This window comes from Chlorocebus sabaeus, chromosome 11, assembly GCF_047675955.1.
Source record: "Chlorocebus sabaeus isolate Y175 chromosome 11, mChlSab1.0.hap1, whole genome shotgun sequence".
In the NCBI taxonomy this organism is placed as follows: Eukaryota; Metazoa; Chordata; class Mammalia; order Primates; family Cercopithecidae; genus Chlorocebus; species Chlorocebus sabaeus.
This window is the reverse complement of record NC_132914.1, coordinates 46,970,459-46,980,853: the sequence shown is the minus strand read 5'-3', so window position 1 is coordinate 46,980,853 and position 10,395 is coordinate 46,970,459. Positions and strand designations below refer to the sequence as shown.

The 10,395-nt window shown below is 49.4% G+C and overlaps 1 protein-coding gene across 1 annotated transcript; it reads right to left on the bottom strand.

Annotated features, from left to right (window-relative positions):
* Positions 1–1,373: 1,373 nt before the first annotated feature.
* On the bottom strand, positions 1,374–9,346 carry LOC103238262 (tubulin alpha-1C chain). Its single transcript, XM_008003130.3, has 4 exons — positions 9,199–9,346; positions 4,629–4,851; positions 4,350–4,498; positions 1,374–2,455 (listed from the first exon to the last, which is right to left on the bottom strand). The coding sequence occupies exons 1-4, from the start codon at positions 9,199–9,201 to the stop codon at positions 1,481–1,483; spliced, it is 1,350 nt and encodes a 449-aa protein (XP_008001321.1). The 5' UTR covers positions 9,202–9,346; the 3' UTR covers positions 1,374–1,480.
* Positions 9,347–10,395: the final 1,049 nt, after the last annotated feature.

The window sequence follows — 10,395 nt, the reverse complement described above, 5'->3', positions numbered from 1 at the left end:
GTGTTTTGTCTGACAGCTTCACTTTCTCTAAGCAATAACCCCTTCAGTGCAAACCATCTTTACCATTGTAGGTTTCAGCTAAGTATGAAATAAATCAGGATTCCAAGCCCTTCTCATGCGACCAATACTTTATTAAAGATTGACAGCAATAGTTCTGGCAGTGTGGTTGGGCACCTGAATTTTGGCTCCAACGTTTACTGTTATCTAACCCTTTGCTACTGTACATGTGGTCACATCAGACCAACAGCATCATTTGGGAGGTTATTAAAAAAAAGTATCTAGGGGCCAGGTGTGGTGGCCCACTTCTGTAATCCCAGCACTTTGGGAGGCAGGACTGCTTGAGCCCAGGAATTCAAGGCCAGCTTAAGCAACATGGCAAACCCCATCTCCACCAAAAAAAAAAAAATTACAAGAATCAGCCAGGCAGGTGCCACACACCTTTAGTCCCAGCTACTTGGGAGGCTGAGGTGGGAGGATGGCTTAGCCCAGGTCAAGGAGGGGCGGTGAGCTATGATGGTGCCATTGCACTGCAGTCTGGGCAACAGAGACTATCTCAAAGAAAAAACAATTAAGACATGTCTGAAGCCTCACCTCAGGCCTATAGACTTAGAACCTGCATTTTGTTTTTAAATGCGAGTCAGGGGTCTCCCTGTTACCCAGGCTGGAATGCAGTCGTACAATCACTGCTCACTGCAGCCTCAACCTCCTTGGGCTCAGGTGGTCCTCCCACCTCAGCCTCCCAAGTAGCTAGGACTATAGGCATGTGCTACCATACCACACAAATTTTTTTTTTTTGGTAGAGATGGGGTTTCATCATGTTGCCCAGGCTGGTCTCGAACTCCGGGGGCTCAAGTGATCACCCAACTTGGCCTCCCGAAGTGCATGAGCCACCAGGTTGACCCCAAACCTGCATTTAATATCTACTGTTGGTTCACATCCATTTTTGTTAGAGAAGCACTGGCTCAATCTGAACTTGTTTCCTTGCTTACAAAATGATTCTATAACCACTCACTTCAGGCCCAAATTAAAAACAGATAAACCAACAAGCTGGGCAGTGGCTCATGCCTATAATCAAAACTTTGAGAGGTTGAGGCAGGAGGATCACTTGAAGCCAGTTCAAGACTACCCTGGGCAGCATAGCAAAAACCCATCTCTACAAGAAATAAAAATAGCTGGGCATGGTGGTATGCACCTGTAGTCCCCAGCTACTCAGAAGGCTGAGGCAGGAGAATCACATGAGCCCAGGAGCTCAAGGCTGCAATGAGCTATGATCATGCCACTGCACTCCAGCCTGGGCAACAGAGCAAGACCCTCAAGTCAGGTGGTTCATCTATCCAACTTTAACTGGATCAAGTATTTAAGTCAGCTAGACATTTAAAATGGAAATATCACTTTTATTAACAATTTAGGGCAATAGACATTTACAGAACAAAAATAAGACAGTTCCAAGACAATGGAGTGTAAAAGTACAGCACACAGGTTAATACTCTTCACCCTCATCCTCTCCATCAGCACTATCTGCTCCAACCTCCTCATAATCCTTCTCAAGGGCAGCCATGTCCTCACGGGCCTCAGAAAACTCGCCTTCCTCCATCCCCTCACCCACATACCAGTGAACAAAGGCACGCTTGGCATACATCAGGTCAAACTTGTGGTCCAGGCGAGCCCAGGCCTCGGCAACAGCTGTGGTGTTGCTCAGCATGCACACAGCTCTCTGTACCTTGGCCAGGTCTCCACCAGGCACCACAGTGGGAGGCTGGTAGTTGATGCCAACCTTGAAGCCAGTGGGGCACCAATCCACAAACTGGATGGTACGCTTGGTCTTGATGGTGGCAATGGCAGCATTGACATCTTTGGGAACCACATCACCACGGTACAACAGGCAGCAAGCCATGTATTTACCATGGCGAGGGTCACATTTCACCATCTGGTTGGCTGGCTCAAAGCAAGCATTGGTGATCTCTGCTACAGTAAGCTGTTCATGGTAGGCTTTCTCAGCAGAGATGACAGGGGCGTACGTGGCCAGAGGGAAGTGGATGCGGGGGTAGGGCACCAGGTTGGTCTGGAATTCTGTCAGGTCAACATTCAGGGCTCCATCAAATCTCAGGGAAGCAGTGATGGAGGACACAATCTGGCTAATAAGGCGGTTAAGGTTAGTGTAGGTTGGGCGCTCGATATCGAGGTTTCTACGACAGATGTCATAGATGGCCTCATTATCTACCATGAAGGCACAATCAGAGTGCTCCAGGGTGGTGTGGGTGGTGAGGATGGAGTTGTAGGGCTCAACTACAGCTGTGGAAACCTGGGGCGCTGGGTAAATGGAGAACTCCAGCTTGGACTTCTTGCCATAGTCAACTGAGAGACGTTCCATGAGCAGGGAGGTGAACCCAGAACCAGTTCCCCCACCAAAGCTGTGGAAAACCAAGAAGCCCTGAAGACCGGTGCACTGGTCAGCCTGCAAAATAAAAACGTTTCATTTTAGTGTTGTGAGACATCTGGTGAAACCTGCAGAGGACTTCTATAAATCTATGGCTACACCAATTCCAATTTTAAAACTTTTCTGGGCCAGGTGCAGTGGCTCACGCCTGTAATCAACACTTTGGGAGCCCATGCATTCAAGACTGATGATCATGCCACTACACTCCAGCCTGGATGACAGAGTAGACTCTGTCTCACAACAAAACAAAACAAAACAAAAGCTTCTAAGTGCTAAGTGATTCAGAGCAACTTTTCACAATCAAGTCCTTGAGCAGAAAACCTCTGCTAAGACTATTTTAAGATGAACTATTTCCTCAGGCAAAGGAATCACAAGGTCTAGGCTTGCATGCACGACTCAAGTTTTGGTAACTGGGAGGGCAGCCTCTGGTTCCCTTGCTGTGGCCACAGAACAGGGCAGTTTCTTAGTTGGAGCGCTCCTAAGGGGCAGGCCCAGGACCACCAGCCCAGTACAGTGGATGTCTTATAAAGATTTGGCAGCTGCTTTCTGAGGTGGAACAACAGAATAGCCAAAGTTCTAATACCCTGGTACTGGAGTCAGGCTGTGTCAGGATCTGGCTGTACCAGTTCCTTACTGTATGACCACATTCATTTCTCAGTGTTTCCACTGATTAAATGAGAATAGTAATCTACCTTAGGTTGAGAATTAAATAAGTACTTAGCATAGTGCTTGGCACAGTAAGCACCCAATATATGATACCAGGTACCAAGAAGTCCATTCATTTCGGGTAAAGTGACACAACCACAATTCCATGAGACCTCAGATTGTTGGGGATTTCTTCCACCTAACTGGGCTATTTTGGTTAGCAAATTGCTACTTTAAGAAGGAATGATTTTGACCTTCCAAATAAAGCATTCTGTTGTAAATTCTTGCTTCTCCAAGTGATGGGGCTCAGATTTGTGAACATCTCTACTCAGCTCCCTCATAGCCTGTGGGTCCATAAACTACATGAGATCAATGCACAGGACAGACTCTCACCTACCAATTACACCCATTAAGCCTCCTGTGAACCCAGTAACGCTAAGGACAAATGCAATTATTTTGGCAGGCAATAAACCTCACTCCAGAACCCTAACTAGCTACTAGGTTTATTTGTCCCTAAAGGCAGGTCCTGATTTCCAAGTCAGTGCTTGTAACTAAAGCTTAGTTTTTAAGCATAGGAAACATCAGTCCAGTTTTTCTGGGAAGACTACGTAAACATTTGAGGAAAGTATGAAGCCATGAATGATGAGGCCATTCTTTTTTTTAGAATGGAGCAGTCATGGCTGGGCTTAATACAATGTGATTTTCTTGACAAGTTACTCTGCCCAGGCCATCATGCTTGATCTCTGGTTAATTACTTACAAGCTGCCCACATGCCTAAGGAGCAAAGAGTCTTCTGATTGCCAGGCTCTTAAAGTGATCCAAACAGCACACTTCATAAGGAAGCTCCCGACTCCACTTTCAGCTGTACTGGAAGTTTCCACTGTTGGCTGTTTCTTGTCAGTGTGACACTGGTTTCTTGTTCTCTGAACTTTATTGACATGAAGGAACCAGTCCAGATTTTTTAAAAGTGACTTTAATCAATTAGTTGTATATAGAAGTCAGCCACCTACTCAGTGTGACTAAGATGACCTCAAAAGGGGTGTCTCAGCTTGAATCAAAATAGGCTAATGAGCACTTCCTCCTACCCCATAGTTATCCCATAAACCCAAGACCATCTGGTTCAGAGATCCAATTAATTTAGTGAGCAGTTGCATTTTAGTTGCAATGCCAATAGTCTCATTTCAGTTGGAAAGAATGATTTTTGTAGTTTGGTCTCAGAACCACAAAGGAAACTCTTGCCCCACTTTATTTAAAGTACTATATTTACCAGCTTGCGAATTCGGTCCAACACGAGGTCAATGATCTCCTTGCCAATGGTGTAGTGCCCTCGGGCATAGTTATTGGCAGCATCTTCCTTGCCTGTGATGAGTTGCTCAGGGTGGAAGAGCTGACGGTAGGTGCCAGTGCGAACTTCATCTGGAGAAGATGACGGTGAAGAGCAGGGGAGAGGGAAAGAGTGGGTGAGTGAGTGACTAGCGGAGCCCCCAGGACAGACCTCCTGTCCGAGCAACCTGGGATCTCACTTGGATTACTGAGGTCAACTCACCAATGACAGTAGGTTCTAGGTCTACAAACACGGCCCGGGGCACATGCTTGCCAGCGCCCGTCTCACTGAAGAAGGTGTTGAAGGAATCATCTCCTCCCCCAATGGTCTTGTCACTTGGCATCTGGCCATCAGGCTGGATGCCATGTTCCAGGCAGTAGAGCTCCCAGCAGGCATTGCCAATCTGGACACCAGCCTGGCCAACATGGATGGAGATGCACTCACGCTGTGGGAGGAAGAAAGGAAAATGTCAGGATATGATACATCAGATGGGACATTTAGGAATGATTCACACCTAATGACTGATTAACCTTCAAGACAGATAACTGGCTGGGTGCAGTCACTCACGCCTGTAATCCCAGTACTTTGGGAGGCTGAGGCAGGTGATCACCTGAGGTCAGGAGTTCGAGACCTGCCTGGCCAACATGGCAAAACTGTGTCTCTACTAAAAATACAAAAAAAAAAATTAGCTGGACATGGTGGCACACACCTGTAAGTCCCAGCTACTTGGGAGACTGAGGCAGGAGAATCACTTGAACCCAGGAGGTGGAGGCTGCAGTGAGCTGAGATCACACCACTGCCCTCCAGCCTGAGTGACAGAGATTCCATCTCAAACAAAAAAAGATAACCATTTTTCAGCAGGCCACTCCTGCTCAGGGACTATACTTTCAAAAGTAAAAATTTTTGAAGATCTAATTCAGCAAAAATGCCTTGGAAAACCAAAGATATGTTCATGAACTACTCGGCAAGACCAGACCGTTGCTTTGTAGCCACAGTAGATATGATTCCTTAAACTAAGGCAAAATTCCCCTTTCCAGCTCTGATTCATTCTCTGAATGATTGTGTAACTACTGAGCTCATTCTGGTCCTGCTTTAATCCTATTCTTTGGGAGACAAAGGCTTCTCCCTCCCTCCTTTAAAACCAGCTTAAACCAGCAAACTACAGCCATATGACTCATGAAGAAAATGCTGGATAAGCAGCAGTTAGCTGTATTTTAAAAACTGTGGTCAGAGGCAGCTTTTTAACCATGTGGAAGAATCTGTTAGGAAGAACATTTTTCCTTCACCATCAAAACATCTCCCGGAGAGGGAAGACCATAATAATAAAGGCTAGAAATGTTACCAAGACTTTACTGATAGGTTAAGAAATTAGTTGTTTCTGGCCAGGTGCTGGCTTACACCAGTAATCCCAGCACTTTGGGAGGCCAAGGTGGGCAGATCACCTGAGGTCAGGAGTTCAAGACCAGCCTGGCCACATGCTGAAACCCCATCTCTACTAAAAATACGAGAATTAGCCGGGCGCGGTGGCTCAAGCCTGTAATCCCAGCACTTTGGGAGGCCGAGACGGGCGGATCACGAGGTCAGGAGATCGAGACCATCCTGGCTAACCCGGTGAAACCCCATCTCTACTAAAAAAAAAAAAACACGAAAAACTAGCCGGGCGAGGTGGTGGGCGCCTGTAGTCCCAGCCACTCGGGAGGCTGAGGCAGGAGAATGGCGTGAACCCGGTAGGCAGAGCTTGCAGTGAGCTGAGATCCGGCCACTGCACTCCAGCCTGGGTGACAGAGCAAGACTCCGTCTCCAAAAAAAAAAAAAAAAAAAAAAAAAAAATATATATATATATATATATAAATATATGAGAATTATCCAGGCACGGTGGTGTGCGCCTGTAGGTCCCAGCTACTTGGGGTGAGCTGAGGCATGAGAATCACCTGAACCCAAACCAAGGAGGCGGCGACTGCAGAGATCTCACCACTGCACTTCAGCTTGGGAAACAGCGCCAAGACTCAGTCAGTCTGTGTGTGTCTCTCTCTCTCTCTCTCTATATATATATATTTTTTTTGAGGTAGACCAATTTAGAAGGGCCAGAGGGGCCAAAGCAAAATATGGTTAGAAGTTACCAAACCCACACCTGCTTAGTAAAATAAGGCAACAAACATAGAATCTGTACAGACTTAACAGGAACACAAAACAGGTGTTTAGTATTTCATCATAAGTCAGATTAGCCACTTTGGAGACTGGCAGAGCACTCGATAAGTTCTCAAAGGGCCTGGTCTCATAACCCAAGAGATAATAAAACCCTAATTACTCACAACCTTTAACCTCCTTCCCGCCTACACTCCCCATGAAATAATCAAGGTCTCCTGACCACATCAGCAAGCTCAGTATCACCTGTGTCTACTTGCCCAGCTCCAGGTCTGTGGGAGAACAGGAGCAGTTTGTTCTAATGAGCCCATGATTATTTACCATTGCATCATGTTTACCTTTTTCTTTCGAGAAAAAGTCTCGCTCTGTTGCCCAGACTGGAGTACAGTGGCATGATCTTGGCTCACTGCAAACTCCGCCTTCCAGGTTCAAGTGATTCTCCTGCCTCAGCCTCCCAAGCAGCTGGGATTACAGGTGCCCACCACCATCCCCGGCTAATTTTTTATTTTTAGTAGAGATGGGGTTTCACCATGTTGGCCAGGTTGGTGTTGAACTCCTGACCTCAGGTGATCTGCCCACCTCGGCCTCCCAAAGTGCTGGGATTATAGGCGTGAGCCACCACGCCCGGCATCATGTTTATCTTTAACTGGACTTTGGAAACGCCAAAGCCCCAAAAAGCTGGAGATTGATACCTGACCATGATGGCCCCCAGGCCCAAGGAGATAAAATATCTAAGATCCACTCATTTTAACAAAATGCTTCTTCTGTTTAAATGCTTCTTCTATTTTGGCACCCACAATCTTTCTTTCATTGCTCAGCCTAAACTGTCTTCTTGACGCTTAGCAGGCAATGTCCTCGGCCACTGCCTTACCCTCCACTCTCCCCTGGCCACGTGGGAGAAAGTGAGGCACAGGTGGAGTCAATTGGTCTAGTGTTCACTGGATAAGCAGCTTTCCTCTCGTTAAAAAACAAGAAAATTTAACCAGTGTTCGCCCAAATCAGTCTGCTGCCGCTCTTTTTTTTAAATTTTTTTATTTTAAAAACAGAGTTTCACTCTTGTCACCCAGGCTGGAGTGCAGTGGCACCATCTCAGCTCACTGCAACCTCTGCCTCCCAGGTTCAAGTGATTCTCCTGCCTCAGCCACCTGAAGCAGCTGGGATTACAGGCGTGAGCCACCGCGCCCGGCGGCTCTCCTGCTTTTTAAAAGGTCTCAACTACTTTGTGAATCACACTTTTACCAGTATCTTTTTGGTATTGCTTGAAAAGAAACAATAAGTTGTACAGAGCGACATATACATGTATTTACATATGATTTTTATATTTAAATTCATATATGTATTTTTGAGATAAGGTCTCGTTGGAGTGCAGTGGTGGGATCTAGGCTCACTGCAGCTTCCACCTCCCAGGCTCAAAAGATCCTCCCACCCCTGCCTCCCGAGAAGCTACGGGCGCACATCAAGATGCTCAGCTAATTTTTGTATAGACGGAGTTTCACCGTGTTTCCCAGGCTGGTCTCGACCTCCTGAGCTCAAGCGGTCCTCCCGCCTCAGACTCCCAAAGTGCTGGGATTACAAACATACGCCATCGCGCCCGGCCTAAGATAGTTGTTTTCAATACTTCTGGAAGCTTTATGGAGAACACTCAAGTTATGTATAATTTCACGTTTCTTGAAAACCGAACTAAGAACACGTGGTACTAGTTTACTCTGGGATTTCCGTTTTTTTTGAGACGGAGTTTCGCTCTGTCGCCCAGGCTAGAGTGCAGTGGCGCGATCTCGGCTCAGGGCAACCTACGCCTCCTGGGTTCAAGCGATTTTCCTGCCTCAGCCTCCCGAGTAGCTTACAGGCGCGCGCCACCACGCCCAGCTTTTTTTTTTTTTAAGTAGAGACGGGGTTTCACCACGTTGGCCAGGCTGGTCTCGAACAAGTGCTGGGATTACAGGCGTGAGCCACCGCACCGGGCCAACTCTGATTTTATAAGAAAATATCCTTTTGTGGACGTGTTTTTAAACCCGGCTTAAGTAGAAAGCTCCAGCTGTAAACCTACCACTAGATTAACACCAGAAATGCAGGTTTAGGCAACGTGAAAGTTAATTATTCCCTTCCAGGGAGGGGACCGCCTCCATCCTCAGGTGGACTGGCGCAGTTGGAAGCTCTCCCCAGGGCCGGGCCACAGGTGACTCAGCAGCGAGTCACTGGGTGCTGGAGAGCGGGCGCCAGGAAGTGCTGCACCGTCGGTGCGGGAGCGCACGAGGGCCTCCGGAGCCCGGTGCGTAAGGCAGTGGGAAGGAAAAGTCGCTTGAGAAAACGTGGGGAGGGATTTTTAGTTTAAGTTCTTGGAGACCAATGACTAGGCTCCTTGACCTTCCTCCCTATACAGTCGCGGGCCCTGCGGGGAAAGCCCTCACTACGATCAAGTGGGCTTTCCATTTCCACTGAGGGCGGCACCCGGGACAGGTCTTCGGGACCGAACTGGTGTCTGCCCAGTGAACTCGACCTTCCAGTCCGGCCACAAGCCAGGTTAACCGGAGGGGACTGGGGCCATCTGGAACTGTCCTGGGCGAGGCCCGAGGTGCAGGCGGTAGTTCCCGGGCCCGCCGTCCCCTGGGACGCGCACTCTTCCCCAGCCCCGAGGGACCCCACTCACCATGACTAGAACTTGAAGGGGTCTGCGGCGCTGAAGGAGGCGAAGGGCGACAAGTATCTCCCACTAACAGACTACCAAGGAGTCCGGGGGAGAAGTAGTGAAAGGGTGGCCGGCCCCGAGGGGCCTTATATACCCGATTCCCGGCCACGTGTCCCGAGGGCGGGCCCCGGGCCCCGCCCCGGGCCGCCGCGGCCCCACCTTCGAGCCCTGGCCTGCGCCAGGCCGCACCCGCGGAGTTGGGGCGCGCGGCGCTGATTGGCTGATTCAAACGTTCAAACCAAACTCGTCGGAAGGAGCCAGAAACAGGAAGGGGAGGAAAGAGAGGAAGGGTCCTGGGGCTGGGGAATGGCTGGGACAGGGGCGGAAGCGTCCACTGGGAGGAGGGAGCAGGCCAAGCGTCTGGCCCGTCCCCAGTGGGTGCGGGGGCGTCAGGTGGGCAAAACCCCAGCGAGGGGAAACGCCAGGTAAGAGGGCGACCGCGCCCTGGAGGGAAGCCCTTCCTGCACCGCCCCGGCCTCGCCTCCGGTCCCCGCGGCTGCGCTCCCTACGCAGCCGGGGAGGCGCCGACGCCGGGGCCAGGCTGCGGGTTCCGCCTCGGAGTCCTGGCTGCCGGGCACCCCGGCTGGGCCCTTGGGCGCCCGCTCCCCTCGCTGCTGAGGGCTGTCCAGAGAGAGGGCTTGCTCCGCACTCTAGGTCTGAATCACCACGAACGCGCCTTAAACCCTATTCCCACCTTTTTGGCTGCTTTTCCTTACCTCCTCTTTAAATGAACCTTGGCTCCTAACAGTCTCCTCCCTATAGCTGCGAAAGCGTTTTTTTCAGCTCATTAGGATAATGAATAGCTTCCAGTTTTTGATTGCTAACTATGCAGAGTAGTTGGCTTTTTTTTTTTTTTTTTTTTTTTTTTTGGCGGGGGGGGCGGTACGGAGTTTCGTTCTGTCACCCAGGCTGGAGTGCAGTGGCGCGATCTCAGCTCGTTGTAACCTCTGCCTCCCGGGTTCAAACGATTCTCCTGCCTCAGCCTCCTGAGTAGCTGAGACTACAGGCGCGTGGCACCACACCCGGCTAATGTTTTGTATTTTTAGTAGAGACGGGGTTTCACAGTGTTAGCCAGATGGTCTCGATCTCTTGACCTCGTGATCTGCCCGCCTCGGCCTCCCAAAGTGCTGGTATTACAGGCGTGATCCACCGCGCCCG